Source organism: Hyperolius riggenbachi, chromosome 8 (genome assembly GCF_040937935.1).
Source record: "Hyperolius riggenbachi isolate aHypRig1 chromosome 8, aHypRig1.pri, whole genome shotgun sequence".
NCBI lineage: Eukaryota > Metazoa > Chordata > Amphibia > Anura > Hyperoliidae > Hyperolius > Hyperolius riggenbachi.
In genome coordinates this window covers 81,581,544-81,604,991 of record NC_090653.1, presented here as the reverse complement: position 1 = coordinate 81,604,991, position 23,448 = coordinate 81,581,544, and the positions used below count along the sequence as shown (strand labels likewise).

The 23,448-nt window shown below is 42.2% G+C and overlaps 1 protein-coding gene across 1 annotated transcript in view; it reads right to left on the bottom strand.

Moving 5' to 3' along the window:
* The window catches only part of EGLN2 (egl-9 family hypoxia inducible factor 2), a 51,266-nt gene that overhangs the window by 7,597 nt on the left and 20,221 nt on the right, over positions 1 to 23,448 (bottom strand). The window contains exon 3 of the mRNA XM_068250812.1: positions 4,130 to 4,249. Coding sequence (XP_068106913.1) covers positions 4,130 to 4,249 — 120 coding nt within the window. The remainder of the gene's footprint in view (positions 1 to 4,129; positions 4,250 to 23,448) is intronic.

The following is a 23,448-nucleotide window of genomic DNA, read 5'->3' as shown; positions in this document are numbered from 1 at the left end:
ACTTATATATGATAATGGAAGTACAGGCTAAACAACAAGTGACAAAATGGTTCCTGCAAATAAGCAGTTTATAGTAGCTTGTCCTCTTATATCCAGCTGACAGATTTGTCTATCTATAGAACTTGTGATGCTGACAAGGCAAGAGTCTAGGCTATGTCCAGCTCAGCAAAAGATAAGATCTAAATGACTGTGGTTATAAAATTAAGGAACCAGATGGCACAATGTACACAACGTGTTCCTAGTATATATAGTCTGAAAATAAATGTGGAGGTCTGGAACAAGCAGGGCAGTGTGGAACAGTCCAGCTATATAGGTATAGCGATTCTGTGCCACAATCCTTGTGTTTAAAGCGGATCAGAGATGAAAAACTAACTATAGCAAATAACTTGTCTATATATCTTATAGAAAGTTTAGATGGTTTACACAGTAAATCTACCTACCAACAGCTTCAACAGTATATGATTATTTCTTCCTGTGATACAATGAGAGCAGCCATACTCTGCTTGTCATTACACTGGCAAGCTGCTCTGCATCTTAACCCCTCAGCCTGTGAAAACTCCACTCCCCTCTCCGCCCCCTTGCCTCTGAAATTTCATGCATGCTTCAGCAAAAACCACCTCCTTCCTAGGCTGAGCTCCTATGAACACTTGCAGCATGGGACTCAGAATGCCTAAGCACTTGAGGAGCTGGGAGCATGGATAAATTCATTAATTTACATGCAATTAGGTAATAAATACAATTACAAAAAAAACAAAAAAAAACAAACGCATTTGGGGAGAAGAATGCCCAATAAACTATATGTAAGGGGCAGAAAAATTAAGCCAGCAAAAGTTAATCTTGGATCCTCTTAATCAACTACAATGTTTGTATGCAATGTCTAATATTATAATGTGGTATGGATTAACTTGCAAGACAAATACTTCCAATGACCTGCATCTTCTAAAGTACCCACAGCATATCCTAAAAGAAGTTGTTCTTGACCAACATCTCTAAAGAGAACATTGCCTTTCTCTGCTCCAAATAGATTATTAATATAGATTATTAATGACCCGTAACTCATCTTCCTTGAACACGAGTCCCCCCCCCCCCCCCCAAAAGGACAACTTGGGGGCTCTCGAGTATGCTTGCCGTGAATCACGTGATGGCAGAACTCTACCAAGACTTCATGACCAATCACATTCACGGAACGGACCACAACAGATGATGGATATGTCAATGGATTCCATATGTAAATGGCTGGTTCACACTACAAGAGCTTTTATGAGCGCTTTATGATTTTAAAAGCTCTTGCTAATGTTATCCTATGGTGTGTGTTCTCACCAGAGTGATGTGATTTTGTAAAAATCCCCCGTAGCATTGTATTATCAAGAGCTTTTAAAACCTCTAGCGTTAAAAAAAAAAAAAAAAACAACTCTTGTAGCGTGCACCAGCCCTGACAAGATCTGTTCAGACCTGTGCCCAACATGTACAGTATGTTCTGTCCAGTGTCTATTGCAGTGATGGAAGGCAAATTCCCATCTTGCATGACTTTTATGGTCATCGGAAAGAAGTAAGTCAGTTATGTCATTATAGTGGTGTTATTACACCTACAATGCGACAAACATAACCATGGGTTCTGTGGATCTTCCATTGCATGGATGGTCACTGCACCACAGCCGGCTAATTGACCAAAACCCTAGTTGCTTTTGATTAGCTCAATTAAATATCAGTTCTCGAGTCAGTGGAAATTTGTTTGCAAGGATATTTTTTTTGTTCATCTCCAAAAATAAGCTGTGCTCAATATATCAAAGAAACAAGTAAAAGTAGCTTACTTTAATCAATCAGAACTCGTGTTCTACTGAGCGGTCTTTAAAATAACTAAAATCTGATCAGATGCCACCAGGAACACAACAGAAAATGATGGGACCTCATAGCCAAATTGTGTAGAGTTCCTCAACCCTAGATATATTTACATCTTCCTTTGTGTATATATAAGCGGGCTGCAGTACTCAGCTTCCAAGTATGCTCTATTTATATTCATGTGCTTTGCATTCACAGAGACCTAAAATAAAAGCACATTGGAGAGGAATTGGGGCCCCCCTCCTGCTCCTGGGATCCATAGCAGCTGCTATGGCTTCTGTAGTGATTGCTTTGCCTCCAGAATCTACGAGCTACTGCAGATCATTCTTGATCTTTGTACAGACTTACTAAACAAGCTTGACCTGAGAAAACAGGTAGGCCCCAGTCACCACACATGCAGGTGAAACTCGAAAAATTAGAATATCGTGCAAAAGTACATTTACTCCAGTAATTGAACTTAAAAAATGAAACTAATACATTAGACTCTACATGCAAAGCATGATATTTCAAGCCATTATTTGTTATAATGTTGAGGATTATAGAAAACCTGTAATGAAAAAACACTCCCCTGGGGGGTACTCACCTAGGGTGGGAGAAACCTCCGGATCCCATTGAGGCTTCCCCCATCCTCCTCGGTCCCACGGTGGCGGCAATAAAGCTCCCAGAACAGGGTGGATGTAAGGATTTACCTTCCCGGCTCCAGCACAGCTGCAGTATCGGCTCTCCGCTTGGAGATAGGCGAAAAAAGCCGATCGCTGTTGGGCCGCTCTACTGCACAGACGCAAGTCTCCTGCGCCTGCGCAATAGAGCAGACCCGACAGATCGGCTATTTTCGCCTATTTCCGTGCGGAGAGCCGAAACAGGAAAGGTAAGCTTATCAGGCTTGTTCGAGGGAGGATTTCGGGACACTTCAGGGGAGCCAGCGCTGGACTGCCTGCAGCTACAGGGGAGGGGGAAGCCTCATTGGGACCCTGAGGCTTCCCCCTTCCGAGGTGAGTACCCCCAGGGGAACTTTTTTTTGTTACAGGTTCTCTTTAAGGCTTAGCTTACAGCTTATGAGACCCCCAAAAATCAAAATCTTTGACCACTGGAATTTTGTGAAAATGTTTAATATTCTAGGCTCAAAGTGTCAGACTCTAATCAGCGAATTAATGCAAAACACCTGCAAAGGGTTCCCATTTCATATATTAGTTTCACCTTTTAAAGCTGAATTACTGAAAAATTTACTATATATATATATATATATATATATATATATATATATATATATATATATATATATATATATATATATATATATATATATATATATATATATATATATATATATATATGTATATATTTATTATCTAAAGTTTAGATAGCTTACACAGCAAATCTAGCTGCAAACAGCTTTAATAGAAAATGATTATTTCTTCCTGTGATACAATGACAGCAGCCATGTTGTTTGTAAACATTACACAGAGGCAGGCTTATCTGTATCCTGAGCACTCAGCCTGTGAAAAAAACCTAATCCCACTCCTCCCCTCTGCCTCTGAAATCAATGGCTAGTAACACCACCTCCTCCTCCTCCTCCTCCTGCCCAGGCTGAACTCCCATGGGCCCTTGCTACTGCCAAGGTTCTCTGAAAACCTGTGGGCGTGGTTTTTTTAGTTTATAGGGAATTAAAGTATTAAAACAAAAACAAAAAATTATTTGGCTTGAGGAATGCCCTATAAACAGGAAAGGAACACAAATATGCAATGAGTAAAAGTTCACCTCGGATCCACTTTAAGGTGTTACAAATCATCAGGCATTGTCATACTACTGAGTGCAGTAAATAAGTGGTTGACAATTAGTGGTCAGGGCCAAGTTACTGTGATAGTCTGCAGGAAGCACTACAAGGTCACTTGTTTACATACAGCCACTTTTGTTTGGGTTGGAGTGTTGCTAGGCTGTGAGATCCTGAGCTAGAAATAGTATTACAGTACTAATTTCTTCTTGCTCCCCTTCCACGTATTGCATCATCCATCCCATTCCCTGTACAGAAGCCCCTTTTTTTTTAATTGTAGCCTGGACAGCTGCGCCTTTCTTTCACGTGCTGCTACCTATTTTCAGACTTCCATATACAGTGACCCATTTTCCACTGACAGCCTCCCAAGGCTTAGGCCTTTGTGGCCTTTTCAGAATCCAGCCCTGGCCAAGTGTGCTCCTTCAGAATCAGTGTCATACAGGAGTCCGAAACTAGAATCAAATGCATGAGAAACGGCTGTTTGGTGTGTGCAACAATGTGTGCCCTGCTGCAGCCTACCTTTGTGTCCCAGTTCTGATTTAGGTAGTATATGCAAGTTAAGCAGCGTCCATCTCTATTCGGGTTGTCAACATGTCGTACGTATCCCATCCCATTGCCAGGATAGCAAGCCACCATCGCCTGGAAAGGAAAACCAAAGCATTAACTATAGAGAACTAATTAAGAGTGCAAGATTTCGTATTAGAATCAATAAGCAAAGAAATAATTGTGTGTCCGTTTTAATATAGTCAGTATATTCTAACGTTATTTGTAAGACAATTAACCATTTGCATCAGTTTCAATCCAGCTCATGCCACTGGTTTCTTATAAAGACTTTGGTATCGATGAGGGGAAAAAAAATTCCTAACCTAAATTAGCTCCACCCAGGAGGTGGAATCACGGGTGAGGCTAAGGATTATTATTATCATCATCATCATCATCATCATCAATATTCAAGCACTTTGCAAACATTGCAAAGGCGGATTTATTATGATCGAGCAACCAATCGGAATACTTATTTCACTCAGCTGTTGATTGTTACAGTTGCTCCAGTATTCTGTGCACCTGTGTTGATAAATCAGCCCCAATAAAACAATTTTGACCACAAGCTAGGGGCTGGTCCACATCAATTCTCACAGAAACTAGTCTTTATTTTGTAACAGATGTGTGGCCTGTGTGACCTGCAGATATTAAAATGAAGAAACCTGAAAGGAGGTACCCGTATTTTTTGGAATATAAGACGCACTTTTTCTTCCCCATAACTGGGGGTGGGGTGGGGGCCGAAGTGGGTGTGTCATATTCTGAATATACCGTAAAAAGTGCAGAGTGCGCAGGGAAGGAGTTACACATCCTGCCTTCACGATTCAGGACTGAATAAATTACACTATTTTTGTATTTCCCCAAATGTCCCTGCCCCCCCCCCCGCCACTCTCATAGACATCAGCCTATGAGAGCTGCTCACTCTCTGTGCCTCTAAAGGGGACAGCCATGTCACATGGCTGCCATAGATCGCAGCACTGTACGGTCGTAAACGTCTAACAGTCCCTAGCGGTGATCGCCACTGGGCGACTGATGACGGAGAGGAGCTCAGTCATTCAAGCGGAGATGCGCACGCATTGGCGCTCGATCTCCTGCAAAACACGTCCCCACGTAGTGTGATAAAATCGCTATTTGAGAAATATTTTTTTAACTCCCCAACCCTTACAAGGATCCCGAGGTGAGAGGGACATAGAAGATGCCATATTTATTTCATTTTAAATTACCAGTTGCCCAGCAGTCCTGCTGATCTTTCTGGTCAATTGTGTGTGAATCGCACACCTGAAACACATGCGGCTAATCTTGTCAGATTTTTCTGCATGCTTGTTCACGGTCTATGGCTAAAATTATAGCGGTAGAGGATCAGTAGGATAGCCAGGCAATGTGCATTATATAAAAAGGAAACAAAATAGGTCATCCTCCATACATCTCACACCTTGGATTCCTTTTAAAAGAAGATGGTGTAAATTCCATTGTTACTGGTGAGGCCAGCTCACAACAAACAGTGTGGAGTTGGCTGGCTTTGCTAAGAATCCTGCCACAGGCATTTACATATTCATTACTAGCGATATGACCTTGATAGCAGTCAGTGGAATATACCTGCCTGTGCCAGTGAAAATACCATTCAACACCTGCTAGAAGCAGCAGTCAAGGCTACCATTGTGTTTCAGCGCTACCAGCGTCAAAAGCGCCCCAAACGTCAACTTCAAACTCCTCAACATATATGGAGCTTCAAACTTAAAAAAAAAAAAAAAAAACCTCATCCCCACACATGGAGGTAGTACGGCTGTGCAGACAGTTACACTACGCGGAGCATTCTCACAGCCTGTATGCCCCTCTTCCCAGGCTGTTGTTGCCGTGCCTGCTATACCATGAAATAGTCCTAATCTCCCCAACTATGGCTCCACCTGCGTCACCACTTTAGGAGCCCTCATAACATCCCGTAGATTAATCATCCCGCGCGTCAGGCCGCTGCATTCCTGCTGGCCATTCTTAAAGGGGCAATGCCAGTACATGAAAGAGGATGCAACCAAACACTTCTCAAAACAAAATCGGCTATCTTTTCATTTTACTCTGTAAACAAAAATACAGCAAGTTTTACAGAAATATTGCAGTATGCAACATTTTAAAACAGGCGCCTGGGTTTGAAAGTCCTTACAATCAAATGTAGGGGGGGTTGTAAACTCTCATACTACATGGTCGTAAAATTAGTCAGTGATTGGCCAATCAAAATTGAAGGTGTGCATCAGGCTTAAAAGGGAACCTGAAGCGAAGGGTATATGGAGGCTGCCATATTTATTTCCTTTTAACCACTTAAGGACCGCGGTGTTAAACCCCCCTAGTGACCAGGCCATTTTTTACAATTAAGGCCACTGCAGCTTTAAGGGCTCGCTGCAGGGCCGCACCACTCAACACACAAGTGATTCCCCCCTCCCCCTCTGCCCACTGTTGGTGGGCTGTGATCGCTCCCAGAATATTTTATTATAAATATTTATTTTATAATTTGTGCTTTTTTTTTGTAACACTCCCATCCTCCCTCCACTAGCCAATCAGCACAATCGGCTGTCATAGGCTTCAGCCTATGACAGCAGATCGCCTTTGTGCCTCTGGAGGGGACAGCGTGTCACTCAGCTGTCCCCAGTACAGCGCTACCTTAGATCGCATCGCTGTACCTAGCAAATAGACGGCGGTTTCGGCATCTAACAGTCTCCTAGTGGCGATCGCCGCTGGGAGACTGATGGCGGAGCTGAGCTTTGTCTTTCCAGGGGGGATGCGCACGCATTGGCGCGCGATCCCCTGCAATGTCCGCCCCTAGCACTTCACGACAATTGCCGTGGAGTGGTCCTGGGGCTGCCGCCGCGTTAACGCCAATTGCTGTGGAACGTTTGGCAATAAGTTAAGCAATACTGGTTGCCTGGCTGTCCTGCTGCTCCCCTGCCCCTAATACTTTTAGCCATAGACCCTGAACAAGCATGCAGCAGATCAGGGGTTTCTGACATTATTGCCAGATCTGACAAGATTAGCTGCATGCTCGTTTCAGGCATGATTCAGACACTCCTGCAGCCAAATACCGTAGACCAGGCCTGCAAGGCAACTGGTATTGTTTAAAAGGGAATAAATATGGCAGCCTCCATATACTCCTCAATTCAGGATCCCTTTAAGCCATAGGCTCTGAACAAGCATGCAGATCAGATTTTTTTTTGACTTAGGTCTGACTAGATTATCCACATGGCTTTTCTCAGGAGGTAATAATAATAATAATAATAATAATAATATTTAGGTGTGTGATTCAGACACTACTGCAGCAAAATAAGACAGAACTGCCAGGCAACTGGTATGGTTTAAAATGGAAATAAATATGGCAGCCTCCATATAACTCAGTCCAGGTTTTGAAGTGTACCCGAGGCGCCATGTAACATGTGATAAACGTATTTGTACAGAGCAAAACATGTTAACCAAGCTGTTTAATCTTTTATTAATTTTATTTTGCTACCTGAAATAGTTAATTTTCAGGCATGGAAGTGACTGCTTCTACCTTGATGCCTTGGAATAAAGTAAACATCACCGATAAGCAAGTTAGTCATAAAAAGTTTTCCCGGCAGAATACAACTTCTGAGGGCAGGAAAGAGATAGAATAGGTCAAAAGCTCTGTTGGAAGTATGCACCAGGGCCCTGTAGCATTAGCATGTCCTATTTGTACTGAAGAAAGACACAAACCGTACCCATTTTGACCCATTTCTAGAGGAGTTTATAAAGCATGATATGGCTGAGAAGGCAGGAGATCCATGGGTTAACAAACTGTACAGCCCACACATTATGTACCGCCTGTATATACAATTTCCTGTAACCACAGGACCTACGCAGCTAAAGATAACGCCAACGTCACAGAGACCAGAATTTGAACCGGTGACCCAATGACTCAGAGTATATGCCTGAGACCTTCATCTAAACACTGAGACGAAACTGCAGGACACTCAGTCATTGTTCAGGCTGCATCTCTCCATGTATCATATAAAGGAGCTCGCCTCAAATATATGTTGCCCAAACTTCACCATATATGTTATAGGTTTGCCACAGAGCAACAGGAACATGTTGAGAATGCATGGGAACTGCATGATCTATAGAAAAGTCATGCAGTTCTGAAGACCGGATGCCCGAACAATATGTCTAGACAAGGCCCTACGGCATCCTGTGCTTCGGAAGCTTGAGAGTGTATACATTAAAATGTACGGATAGATTTCCAATTTTTTCTATCTTTGTCTCCCAGCCCTAAATAAGATACATAAAACATATTTGAAAACAACATTTTCTGTTGATCCAAAGAGACCAATTTTATCGAACCAGAGCTCAAAACACGTGAGCCGAATTTAAAGTGGAAGTAAATTCATTTCTCTTTCTCCTACCCTTCCCCATGGTTGTCTGACATTTATCACGGCTCTATTCACTGACCCAATTATGTGTCAATAGACACTAAAGAATTTATCAAACACCGTTCATGAAGAGTAAAGAGAATGGTTATAAAAATATAAAAAAAAAAAAAATTGATAACCACCCATGACTCACTCCAAAAGGCAAGAAGAAAAGGCAGAGACCATACATTTATCGATGTGGAAATAGATCCCACTAGGATCATAATATAATCATAAAGGGGTCTATCTGATCTGGTCCCTGCACACAAGTTTTTAATAGATCTGAAAATGAAATCTATTAAAATGTAACCGCTGCATTGCACTGTTCAATCTGTAACTGCTCCCAATCAATATCTTCAGTCTATTACGATTGACTAAGTTTGGCAAGCTAGCACGTGTACATGTTTTGATCACCAAAAAAATAAAAATAAAAAACAAAATACAAATTTATGGACTACATCTGGGAAAGCCAAGCAGGTCCCTTTTTCATTATACTGTATATGTCTTTTGTTCTACTTAAATGATGATGGAACTGCCCATAATGCCTCAAGCAGCCAGTTAACTAATTCCATTAAGATTTCGGGTTAAGGAGAATTAGTAATTTTCCTAAAATCTATCTGCCATGTGTTCTTTTCTCTTTGGTGGCAATGGAATGAGGGAAGTGGATGCTGACAGTCATAAAGTATTGTCTTCCCTTTGTATGCTCCATATAGGGATGCGTACCACTGCTTGGCAGTCTTCCATATACCAAGACATACCACAGTAAAAGAAGCAAGCCTCATAAGTGTACAAACACTGCCGAAGGAGCTTCAAAGCAAGCCTGACAGCACACTTTCCTATGAGGAAAAATTGCGGACCGTTGTAGCTCCAATAAGAGCCACATGATATGATCAGCTGAGCAGCCACTAAAAGAGTTTCCGTAGGAAGGGGGAGTAGCTTCAACTTAGCAATCAGAAGAAGATTGTGTCACCAATTTCACAAAAAGCCCTGAAGGGTAGAATAGTAAGCAGCAAGTATTGCCAGAGTGCTGATGTTAAAATAAGAAGTGCTTAGACAGTTTTCGGTAAGAATAGAATACCTGATACATACGTTTGTGTATTTTGCTGAAGGAAATGCATGTTTAAGTCATAACAGATTTGTCAGTATTGACAGCGTTCATTGATCAGCCAAAACTCTATTACTGAAAGGTTAAGGGAAAAATGCTGACTTATTTAGGTACAATGGCAACTGTCAAGGAGTGGACTATGCTGGGTAGACAGTGTATATTATAGTATGTTATAGTGTATTGTAAGCAGGAAAAATTAGCAAGTGTAAAGGCCTGAATTGTGATGACTGCACCTTCAAAGGGGCGGGTCTTCTGAGGTGGATTAGTGGTTAGAACCGTCCAAAATTTTCTAAAGGAACGGCAAGCAGTGAATCATGGCAGGGCCATGCGCACCCACGGGTCACTGCGGTGTACAGGAAGCGAAGACTAGTCCATCTGGTCCCATCCTACAACAGAGCTACTGTAACTCAAATTGCTTAAAAAAAACTTTATGGTGGCCCTGAGAGAAGAGGATAGATCGCACAGGCCCATATGAAATTCACCTTTTCTCCTGACTTATCTGCTAGAAGATCATTTTTAATCATCTCATTTTTTTAAAGCATTTTGCAATTTATAAAGTATCAAAAAGTAGGTGAAAAAATTACCATCAAACTCATACTGAATTTTTTTTTTTTGCATACTGGTGGCTTAAAAGGCTTTTTATTGACAACGTTGTGAGAATATCAACTAGAGAAAGCTCAGGAGAAAAAGTGAATTGCATATGGGCCACAAAGCTTTTCAGCCGGCTACATGTAGGGCTGTGTAGCTGTAGTAGTGCCCATTGATGAACTCTGTCCACAACTAAAAGCACTAACAATGGGCACTTGAACATGGAGCAATGAAATAATGTGGCAGGGCCCAAATCATACCTGAGTCTCCAACATCTGTGGGAGGTGTTGGGAAAACCAGCCCGATGCTTGGAGATCCATGGAAGTCCCCACCTCTCAGCTTGCAGGATTTCAAGGAACTGCTGTGAGGGCCAGTTTCCACTAGAACGAATCTGCATGCATTTTCTGCATGCAGATTTGCATAGCCCATAATAGTCAATCATAATAATAGTCAAGTCAGCATTTTACTGTGCAGGAAAAATCTGCACAGCAGAGCCATCAGAATTCGCACACCGCAAGGCTAGTGTGCGATTTGCAAGTAATGTAATTAAATAGGAAATTCGCATGCATTTTTTTTGCTATGCGAATTTTCATGCGAATTCACATACTTTTTGTGTAAAATCAATGTAAAAGCACACAGGCACTGATATAGTTAAAATCGCATGAAAACGCATGTGAATTCACTTGCAAACTCACATACAAACACATGCGAATTTGCATGCAAATTCATTTATGCATTTTCCACACTGAAATCGCGCCGCAGTAGTGGAAATGCGCCCTGAAGGTTTTGATCCCAAATACAACAGACACTTTTAGAGGTCTTGTGGAGTCCACAACTGTTTTGCGAGACGGGTCAATTCAGGGCCCGCTCAGCACCTGGCTACAAAAATCACCCCAATTCAGGTACCGGGAAATAGCTGGACACCGAATTATGTGCAGAAGGGAGGAAAATCAGTATGAAAATTCTTATCACCCCAGATTACCTAACATCTTTCAGCAGGGAGCACACTTGTTTAAAACGAAAAAAAAATTGCACACAATGGAATGCTATTCTTCTGCATTGCAGAACGCAGCCATCTGCATTTTAGTAATGTAATATTTTGTGCTTATTGCCTTTTTGAGAGAATAAATGATAGTGTATTTTTGTCCATTGAAAAAGCATCATTAAACAAACAAGCGCATACAAAGACCAGAATCGAAATCTCAAAAACAGAGAAAACTGCAGAAACCCACATGGCAGAAAACCCTTTTTTTTTTTTTTTTTTTTTTTAAAGACACTACTTTGCAGTAGTCTGCCTGTATTTAAAGGATTAAAGACATCTTTATCGAATTTGTCACTTTATTATAACTGGAGGAGCTGATGAGTAGGAGTCTAGAAAATCACCCTGGATTGTAAACCCGCAAGGGCAGGGACCTCCTCCTATTGTTTTTTTATTTTGCTGTAATTTATCATATGTATTGGTGAGGTCTCAAACCACACATCTATATATGTATTTGTATTGTTGCATGTCCTGATTGTACAGAGTTGAATTTCTCACGCATCTATGTTCCTCACTATTAGTTTTGTATTATGTACAGCGATACAGAAGATTATTAATACATAATAAAAGAAACATCAATCCAGAATACCATTAGGGTGTCAGTGGCAACTACCTTATGATGTCTTTGGATAAACTTATTTAGCTGAAGAGTTTTGTTCTGGCAGCAGAAGGGTTAGCAGGAGCTGAACTGTTATGACGGGAGGCAGGACCACATTTTAGGCATTTTTGGAATTGTTTCACGGCTGCTCTGTGTGTTTGAGATTCCAGGGCTAAATGATTCCTACACATAGGGGAGCCAATAACAGCCAACAAGGGGCGGGGTCCACACTGTAATGTTGCTGAGATTTCACCTATACAGGGACAGAAATGGTCACTGGCAACAAAAGCCCTTGAGAACCTCAGCATAGGTTCATCGCAGGAGGAAAAAAAATATTAGCGATCTTTGCAGCGACACTGAAGCCACATTTAAAACTTGATTTTACCTGTTATTTGGTTTAAGGAATAGGGTCAGTGCTAAAACGCCACATTCCCGTGGCAGAATGAGGGTTTTATAACCCCCAAATCCTGGGGCAAAAATCTACAACTTTCAAAGTCGCGGATTTTGCTGCCCGGGGGTGGGGGATTAGGAGTTTCAGACTTTAAAGTCTGATCTGACAAGACTAGCTGCATGCTTGTTTCTGGTGTTATTCAGATACTACTGCAGAGAAATAGACCAGCAGGGCTGCCAGGCAACTGGTATTGATTAAAAGGAAATACATATGGCAGCCTCCGTATACCTCTTACTTCAGTTCCCCTTTAACATATGCACATGTACCAACTACACATCAACTATGTATGCATTTGTATTTATTCTAGTCAATGTCATGACTGTACAGGGTCTTGTATTTCCTATGTATATTTGTTCCCCATTTTTTGTTTGTACTATGTACAGCGCTACAGAAGAAGATGTTGGCGCTACATAAATAAAAACTGTATAATATATATATATATATATATATATATATATATATATATATATATATATATATATATATATATATATATATAATAATAGACGCAAGTGGAGACAGAGCTAAGCTCTGCCTCTACCAGGAAGCACTGTCCCCGGGATTTGGGGGTTATAAAACCCACGTTCTGCTGCAGGAATGCGGCATTTTAGCATTGCTCATATTCCTTATGCTAAATAACCGGTAAAATCAAGTTTTTAAACTGGCTTCAGTGTCTCTTTAAGTCTGGTTTCACGGTGGGACGTTACAGGCAGGGCTGTGGAGTCGGTCCAAAAATCCACCGACTCCGACTCCTCAGTTTAGGATTCCACCGACTCCGACTCCTCTAATTCGCATATTACAATTTTGTTGATTAAAAGTATGTAACATGAAATTCGTCTCTTAACTGCCAACGCTTAGGAATTTTACAAGACAACTGAAGTGAGAAGGATATGTAGACTACTATATTTATTCCCTTTAGACTAAAACTAGTCCTTGGTAAGAGTACTTGTAAAAGGTACAAACCGGAACAAAGAACATCTATCAGGCCCTAGGCAATGTAAGTGTGGGTACATGTAAGAATGATGTGCCGGTACTCTGCAGGGGAATGAGGAGATTGTAAACAGACAACACCTCTGTGTTCAATGTGCACAGCATTCTCAGTGGATTCCCTGCAGCTCTGTGGGGAGTGCATATGTAGAGTATAGTACTACTGTGTAACAAAGTAAACCTGAGACAGATGAAATTAAAGTTTTATACATACCTGGGGCTTCCTCCAGCCGCCTTCAGGATAATCAGTCCCTCGTTGTCCTCCTCCACCACCTGGATCTTCTGCTAGGAGTCCAGGTACTTGAGCCAGTCAGGCGTAGTGCGCATGCACACACTCCGCCGCCAGGAGCATACTACACCTGTGCAGCACTATTGCGCAGGTGCAGAATGTTCCTGGCTGTGGGAGCGGCATGCGTCCGGACAGCGCTGACTGGCTGAATTACCAGGACTCATAGCAGAAGATCCGGGTGGTGGAGGACAGCAAGGGACTGATTAGCCTGAAGGGGGCTGGAGGAAGCCCCAGGTATGTATAAAACTTTACTTTTCATCCGTCTCAGTTACCCTTTAATTTGTAGTCACCAAACCAAATTTTAATAACGTATCACATTATTTGATTTTATCAGCAAAGGGAGTGCATACATTTGCATAAATCAGCATCAATGCAGAATTATTTCCATCTCATTGACCATCTCTATTAGTGACACAGCTACACATCAGGCTTTATTCTTACAGCATAGATGTTATTTAGTATAATATATATATATATATATATATATATATATATATATATATATATATATATATATATATATATATATATATATATATATATATATATATATATATATATATATATATATATATATATATATATATATATGATTCCTGTGTACACATCATCTATACAGTCACAATCAGATATGTATATCTGACCTTAAAAATACGGGGACTGCTTTATTGAAGCAGCACAAGTAACTAATTTTGATTGGTTTATCTCATTTTTGTGGACTAAGCACAGCTATTACTGTATATATACTGTATATATACACATTTTTAATGACTTATCTGAGAAATAGAACATTTTATCATATTTTCTATTTTAATTACAGTTACAAATTTATTAGGAGTCGGAGTCGGTGCATTTTTTCCCGACTCCGACTCCAGGCACCCAAAATTGCCCGACTCCACGACTCCGACTCCACAGCCCTGGTTACAGGCGCACGTTAGAGCAGCCTGTAACGCACCCCATCGCACAGCAATGAAAAATCAGTGGGCTGTTCACAGTGCCCACGTTGCGTTACTTATTAACGCTGCGCCATAAGACAACGTACTGCATGCAGTACTTTATAACTGCTTGCACATGCTCAGTAACATTGGGGAGGAGCGGAGAGCAGCCAGGCACATGGCTAATTAATATTCACTGCACTCAGTGACGTGCAGTGTTTACTTCCTGGAGCGGCCGCTCTGTGCGGCGACTGGCCGGGCGGGACCACGTGATGCCGTATTCGACCAAGAGTACGCATCATGGACGCCAGAGTGAGCTGCACAACGTGGCTCACTCTGACGTCCACATCAGAGAGCACTAGGCGTTGCGTTAGGGGCACGTTATGCAACCATAACGTCCCCTAAAACGCAACGTCCCACTGTGAAACCAGCCTCAAAGATTCAATATTCAAGCACTTTGTCATTGTGTAACACCACAAAATGACTTTTCATGGCAGCCCCATAATGCATGTAAGGAACATAGTGATAGTAACAAAGGTCGAAATAGAGGAATTATACAAGTATGCAGGCCGGGTATTTACACAATTTGTACACAGGGTTAATTTCAGAGAGGATTCAGATCCCTTTTACATGTGCCTTGCAAGTATGCATTGCATTACCCTGTTATACTGCAGGAAAACGTAACGACAATGCAAGGCAATGGGGCCTAGCACACTTACTACGGCGAAAGTCAACAGCGGTTTAACGGACTTCCGAGGCGGCAGAAGTAATGAAAGTCAATGGGCGACGCTGAAAATGTAAATACAGCAGAGTCCCGGTTATCCGGAATTCAACTAACCAGCAGTCTCAACCAACCAGCACAAACCGCCAGCACTACTTCCAGTGGTGAAGGCCAACTTTTTGTGAGCCCTGATGTGCTTACAGACTGGGTTCCACAGCTCCCCCATGATGGATATACTTTCAGTTACTGTATTTTAACATTGAATACAGAGTTCATGGTATGCATAGAGAGTAGGGGATAGCACTGTATTAGCTAGGCCTATTTTTAATATTGCTTGAAACTCAATCAGAAACAGGGCTGTGGAGTCGGAGAGTTGGAGCAATTTTGGGTACCTGGAGTTGGAGGTTTCATAAACTGAGGAGTCGAGTCTGATGATTTTTGTACCAAATCCACAGCCCTGGTAAGTATTAGACTAAGGAGTCGGAGCTGGAGCTATTTTGGGTACCTGGAGTCGGTGGTTTCATAAACTGAGGAGTTGGATGATTTTTGTGCCGACTCCACAGCCCTGACCAGAAAGCACACTTATCCAGCATCAGCCAATCCCCGTTGGCGCTGGATAACCAAGACTACTGTGTGTTGGTGACAATTCGGTGCACATACGCGGAACGATGGGAATACGAAGGGGAAACTTTGGAATCCCAGTGCCTTACTTCCTGTCCAGCAAGGGAGTACGTCACTGGGCGAAGGGCGGCGCTATACGTATGACCCTGTCCGTGCACTCTGCATCAGGGTCATATGAATGATGTTTCTGCGTTGCGATGGGGATTGAGTACCGCACCGCAATAACTAGGTGAAAAAAAATGGCCTCAAAGTTTAACAAGTTTATGGTAGATGGGAAAAAAGCTGTTTTTCAGTTTGTTCGTGTATATGCGCATTGACAAAAAAAGTCTTCATGATGGGGTGAGTGTTGCCCTTGATAACGTTTTTGGCCCATTTCATACAGAGAGAGTCTGTTACAAGAGTTCAAGTCAGCGGCGTAGCAATAGCTATAGCAGCTTCTATGGGGCCCTGGAACATAGGGGGCCCAGTGGGTACATTGCATGAGAATGTAAGGTGCCCAATCCATAGGCTAGGTGGCTGCCTATATCTGAGGGCCCCATGAAATTTTTACTATGGGCCCCCTCTCTAGCTTTGCCACTGGATGGGGACTATAGCATGAGCCACGCCAGCAGCTGCCAGTGCGTCTGCAGTCATTTAGGATTTGCCAGTGAATGTATTTTACATACACAAGTAGATGTTTTTTTAATGTTTATTTCAGTAAAACTGCAGAGAGTATTTGAATAACCTCCACAGACACTCCTCAGCAGAACCATCAATCACTCTCCACACCTCAAGTGTGCCTTTCACAGCCTACCCAGCTGCCGCAGTGATAAAAGCTGCTGGATTGTTCCTGGGTGACAGTCATGTGATGTATGCTGTACAAAGCAGCTCCTCTTAATTTTTTAAATGTTTCTAGCCAGCTCTTCCCCCACACACATCCAATCTTCAACATCACACAGATGGCTATGGAGCACAGAGGGGTGAAGATATAAAAAAAAAAAAAAAAAAAAAAAACACAGAAAGGTAATAGGTTTGGCAGACAGTCATATAGCGGTAGGGCTGGTCGGTTAGTGTGAGGGAATAGGATCAGGTTCAGCTATAATATAGCCAATCCCTGAGGATAAGGGCTCATTTCCACTAGATCATCATGTTTTTAACTGTTTACAATAACTTTTCAGCACTTTGCAACTGAAAGTGCACCAAAATATATTTTCTTGCTTGGGCATTTTATTGATTTGGTGTGAAAAAGTCACCTATGAGAGAAAGTGAACTGAATAAGGACCAATGTGTAACAAAACACACAGCAGACACGAGAAACAGAAGGGAGAGGAGCCTGTCCTCACCAGCCTTCAGCCGCTAAAGCTACAGGAAGGAAACGAGAGGTAGGATGTCCACATCTGGAGACAGCAAGTTCCTGAATCAGATTCTGCAAGTTTCATAACTGGTTTTCACTTTATTTACTATAAAAAGGTTCAATGGGGTGTTTGGGGGGTTGCCTTGAATGCAGCTGCACGAAGAAAAAAGCAAAACAAATAATTATAACCCATTGTAAAATCTTTTAAATCCCTGATTTACATGGTGACATTTTTACTGCTGGCAGGTGATGTAGTTGCTACTTGCTTTTTTGACAGTTGTAAACTTCTGTAAACAGCCATTTCCCACAATGCAATGAGGTTCACAGACAGGAAACTGCCAGGACCATGATCCTCAGAGTTTCTTGTGGGAGGGGTTTCACCATATCAGCCATACAGAGCCCCCTGATGATCAGTTTGTGAAAAGGAATAGATTTCTCATATAAAAGGGGGTATCAGCTACTGATTGGGATGAAGTTCAATTCTTGGTCACGGTTTAGAGAAAATGTACACAATGTGTAGAATTATGCTACAGGATGTCAGGTTTTTTTTCTCTGGAAGTGAAAAACACATTCAAGTGTGAATTAGCCTATTGTGTAACAGGAATTCAGTTGAAATATGTTTTCTGCAGAAAATGCACAAAAACCAGACAAGAGTGACCCCTACCTTACAGATGTACTTTAAAGATTAGTTGTTTGCCTCCCACTGCCTTGCTATTGGTCCCTGGATTGGACAGCCTGGTTCCTGAATTTCATAATTTAGAAAATTCTGTCATAATGGTTGCACCTGGGTGATGATACTCTAATAATATAACCATGAAACTAACTGAGCTGTGGGCTACAGGAGCACCAGGCAATTACAGTACAAAAAAAATAAAAATTATAATATATATAAAAAGGGATGCAGGTCAGGTGTTTTGTGACTGAAGTCAGTCATATTAACAGCATGCTTGTTTCAGGTGTGGTATTCAGACACTGCTGATGCATGACACACAGGGCTGTGGAGTCGGTACAAAAACCATCTGACATCAACTCCTACTCCTCAATTTATGAAACCACCGACTCCAACTCTAGGCACCCAAAATTGCTCAGACTTCTTCACTCAGACACCTTAAGGTACACACGTCTGATATTTCTGAACGACTTGTTGTTCAAGCCAGTTGTTGGAATGACAGTTTGGTGTAGACTGATAGCTTGGCAGATCCGTGGACAAACTGTCTAACAACAGCTAGGTCCATACATGTGTACACACGACTTGTTGTGTGAAAGTCTATTAGTTTGACACTAAAAGACTTTCAAACAACAAGTCGTTTGATCAGTCATTTGATCTAGTCCATTGTTCTATTAAGTCCATTGACCAGTCAAACAACATGTAAATTAGCATTTCAAACGTTTTGTCGTCTGTGTGTACAAGGAATCTGAGCGACTTTTTGTTTGAATGACAAGCCGTTCAAATGTCCGGTTTGAACTACAATAGGGCATACCACTCGCAAAACGCAAGCGCTTTTAGTAGCATTTTTTAGCGATTAGCACGAAAAAAAATTCGCCATTCACACTTGGCGATTTTTTCACGATCGCGATTAGTGCTTCTATAGCACTAAACGCAATTGCCCGGAAAGCGCCTGAAAATGGTGCAGGATACAAAACTGCGTTTGGCAATTTGCGTTAATCGCCGGCTATTAACGCAAATCGCCGAAGTGAGAACGGGCCCATAGGGTATTATGGCACTAGCGCTTGAACGTTTTGCTGAAATCGCAGGCAAAACGCTCAGATGTGAATGGGGCCTTAGTCTGATTTTCACAAAGGCTATGGATTTGGTTCAAAAATCGACTCCGACGTTTATTGAAACCACCGACTCTGCCTTCAGGTACCCAAAATTGCTCCGACTCCTTGACTGACTCCACAGCCCCGATGACACGTAAGCAGGATGCCAGGAACGGATATTGTTTATAAAGAAATACATATGGAACTCTCCATATCCTTCTCAGTTCAGGCAGCCTTCAAAATCCATTTGTTTACCACATACTCCACTAAACATATACAGCTTACACCATACTCCACTAGCTCACCACATACACATATGCTGACTGTGATGCTACAATATTACATCAGAAAATGACATTGTAAATCCCTATAACCATGGCAGAGTAACAAACTAAAAAGGGGGATCATTTACACATTAGGGGGCAGTGACGGGGGTTTCGTCGCTCGTTACAAAAATCTGCCGCTGCGCACCCGATCAACTAACTTTGGCCCGACATCTTGCACCAGGCACGATTGACTAACGTGACCAATTTCATCCCAAAATGGGTTGCATCGTCGGCCGGGCCTGCACTTGGCGGCACAGATTTTCAACCAATTCGATAATCGAATTGGTTGGTCGATCAGCCACCAAAGTTGCCTGATGTATGGGCACCTTAACATTTACAACGGCAGTGTTTGAACACAGGTTTTGTAATCCTTCATTTTCTTAACAATAAAAGTCTGTAGGAAGCTTCAATTAAATTCCAACATCCTAAAGTAATTTTGTCTTATGATTTTTTAAGCTCTGTGACAACAAGAATGGCAAACAGAGGCATGGGTTAGATAAGCTTTGTTTAAGATGATAAACACATGACTTAACACATTCTTAACCCTAGGTGTTAGGAATAATACAGGGTCTGGAACTGGCGGCTCAGCTGGCCTTGGTACAAAACATCTGATCAGTCAGTTCCGATTACTTTCTTCCAATCAGGAGAGGTCATGCAGGTGAATAGGAGAATACTAGAAGCTTGTTTGACGGGTGAGTGAAGGTAGACTATGGGTGTACAACAGGGTGGTTGTATCCAAGTATCCATACTGTAAAGGTAGCCATACACAGATCAGTTGTGGCCCAGTTATAGCTGGATATAGATAGGTCATCTCCAGTATACTGTACCATATCCTGTATAAAAACAAATACACAGGTCAAGCACACAGCATTGCACTGGGGCCTGTATGCACATAGCACAGGTCCAGTAAAAACACAACTATATTTCCTATATACACACAAATCCCCAGACTAATACACTCTCTAAAAACACTATGGCCTGTATAGCCACTACACACACACACACACACACACACACACACACACACACACACACACACACACACACACACAGCTACACTATGACCTGTGTACATGTTACCCAAGTCACTCCACTGCTACACTGTGACCTGGATAAATCCTGCCCAAGCGGAGTCCGCAGCTCCATGACCATGGCCTGTATACAGTACTACGCATCCACAATCCATGTCTGATGCAATCACTTCTACACCATGACCTGTGAACATACAGCTCAGGTCCAGTACACACTAAATTATAACCTGTATGCATACTGGCCAACTTTAGCCATTGCTACACTATGACCTGTGTACAGACAGTGCTGTTCCGCTACATGTATGAGGACACCACGTCCTGTCTATACACACAGCTTACATTCAGGACATCCACTTCAACACTTTGGCCTGTATACACAGCTTAGGTCCAGTCAGTGTACTCACTGCCCCCACTGGGATTCATATACTCAGCTCAGGTCCATTCAGTGCACCCACTGCCAACACTACAACCCGTATACTCAGCTCAGATCCAGTCAGTGTTCACACTGCCAACACTATGGCCTGTGTACACAGCTGAGGTTCAATCAGCACATACTCTGTCACACTATGACCTGTACACATATTTCAGGTAAAGGCAGCACGCCCAGCGCCACACTATAAACCTTGCACATTTTTTGGAGCATTGACTGCACCACTGCAAGACTATGTACACACACACACACACACACACACACACACACACACACACACGGCAAGATCCAAAGCTTCTCCACAATACCAGGTACACAAACTCCAGGTCAAATACATAACCTGCTGCACAGGACAGAATGAACAATACACTGGATGAATAGGGGTTAATGCTGATCTCTGGACTGTTCCTGTGACTCAGTATCTGCAACCAGCCAGCAATCATTAACCAACCCCCATCTTATCTGGGGCTCCAGGTTGGCTTATACAGGCTGAGGGAACATTTGTTTTGCACAAATATCACGCGCCTTATAAAGTATGGCCATGCATGCCTGTCCTGCAGTAACAGAAAACCTTGAAAGCACAGAATCTGTCCAGAGGAGTTTAAGAAAAAAAAAAACTTCAAAAGAAAAAAAAAAAAAGACTGACCTACAAACACATAAAATGCACACAAAAGTACTGTAGTATGTAGCTTAATTATAAATATGATTATACATTTTAATGCATATCAGGCAGGACAGATCCCAGAAGCCAAGCAAAGAACACAGGTACCTACAGTAAAAACTAAATGAGCCAAATCCTCAAAGCATCCCTGCTTATTAGTATAAATTTCACATATTACCATTTAGTCCTGTACACACTACATTTGCACCTGAGGTGAGAAGAATATGGTGGTTGCCATATTTCCTTTTTAAATAATACAGATTGCTTGGTTGTTCTGCTGATTCTCTTGTCTGACTGACTTAAAATCTCTAGCCCATGGCATTCAGAATTGTGGGCGCAGATCATGGCCAATGCCCGTACAGATGATAGCCGAAAAAAATTGTTTCAGCCATCAAGTGTTTAATGGGTTACTTAAGCTATAGATCATGCATAAGCACACAAATCAGAAGTTTCTGACTGACGTCTGAACGGATTTGACGCATGTTCGTTTCAGGTGGGAAATTCAGACACTACTGATGCATGGAGACAGAGCCTTCTGTCATGCTGCCCCTGCCACACCAAATCAGGACCTCTCCATCCCTGGAAGCATCTAAAAAGAGACCCTGTAACAAAAAAAAAAAAACCAAAGTGCCCCTGGGGGTATTTGGCTCGGGAGGGGGAAGCTCTGGATCCTATCGAGACTTCCCCGTCCTCCTCCGACCCCCGGTGGTCTCACTGGGCACCTCTGAAGCTACAGCTGTCAATTTGTCAGGCTGTGGCGCAGTAACGCCTACTATATTTACTTTCCCCAGTTCCAGCGCAGTAGCGTTCTCGGCTCGCGATCAGGCGGAAATAGCCGAACCCAGCTGAACCCGCTCTACTGCGCAGGTGACTTGCGTCAGCACAGTAGACTGGACCCGACTGGGATCGGCTATTTCTGCCTGATCCCGGGCCGAGAGCAGTTACTGTGCCTGCGCTGGAGCTGGGAAGGTAAATATTTACAGGGGCACAGCGAGACCACCGTGGGACAGAGGAGCACGGGGAAAGCCTCGATAGGATCCAGAGGCAAGGTCCCCCCCCCCCCCCCCCCCCCAGGCACTTTAGTTATAAGTTTTCTTTAAATCCACAATGATAAGCCACCTGTTAAGCAGCATGACATTTACAAACCCCTATTTCCTCTGTAACACCGTCCAGCCTGCAACCCTGTATTGATCTGAGACATATCTATGCGCTTTGAGTCCTATGGGAGAAAAGCGCTTTACAAATGTTATTGTATGGGGAAAAAAAAAAAAAAAAAAAAAAAAAAAAATCAGCAAGACACTGGGCAACTGTTTAAATGACAACCTCCTAGACCTCTTGCTTGTCCTTCAAAAACTAACAGTATTTTATGCAAAAGGGAGGATAGTCACACTAAGCACATTGCGGTGCATTATAACTAAAGTTATCATCACACAACAACACAATACAAGGTTTCCACAAGGGGACCATTGATGTGTACATGTCCCTGCAGTGTTGTGGATTCCAAAACAGAAGAACAGAAGCTAAACTGTGTGCTACTGGAGCACATTTTGCCTGCGCTACAAACAAATGGCGATGTGACAACTGAGTTACTGGAAGATGCAAAATTGTGACATTGTTGCGATGTGCCATATGCACATCACACCACCACTGAGTCAGTGTGAACTTAGCCTAGATCTACAGTCAGTGCTGCAGTCGAGAAACAAGCATTGTTCGACCTGCTGCAGGTTCTGATTGTTCACACGTAATCCAATGACTAAAAGTTGGCCAAACACACAATACAATTTTTTAATATCTGTTCAATTCAAGAATTGCAATCAAATTTTCTGACTGATGGTAACATTACAAAAATATGACCAATGTATTACACACATGTTCAACTTTTCCCCCAATTATGATAAAAAGGATTGGAAGCTGAGAAAATTGATAGGGTGTGTATATTAATAAATTGAAAAAAAAAAAAAAAAACATACCATACAATCTTTAGAAAAATTGAAGAAAAATTTCCAGCATTCTGGATTG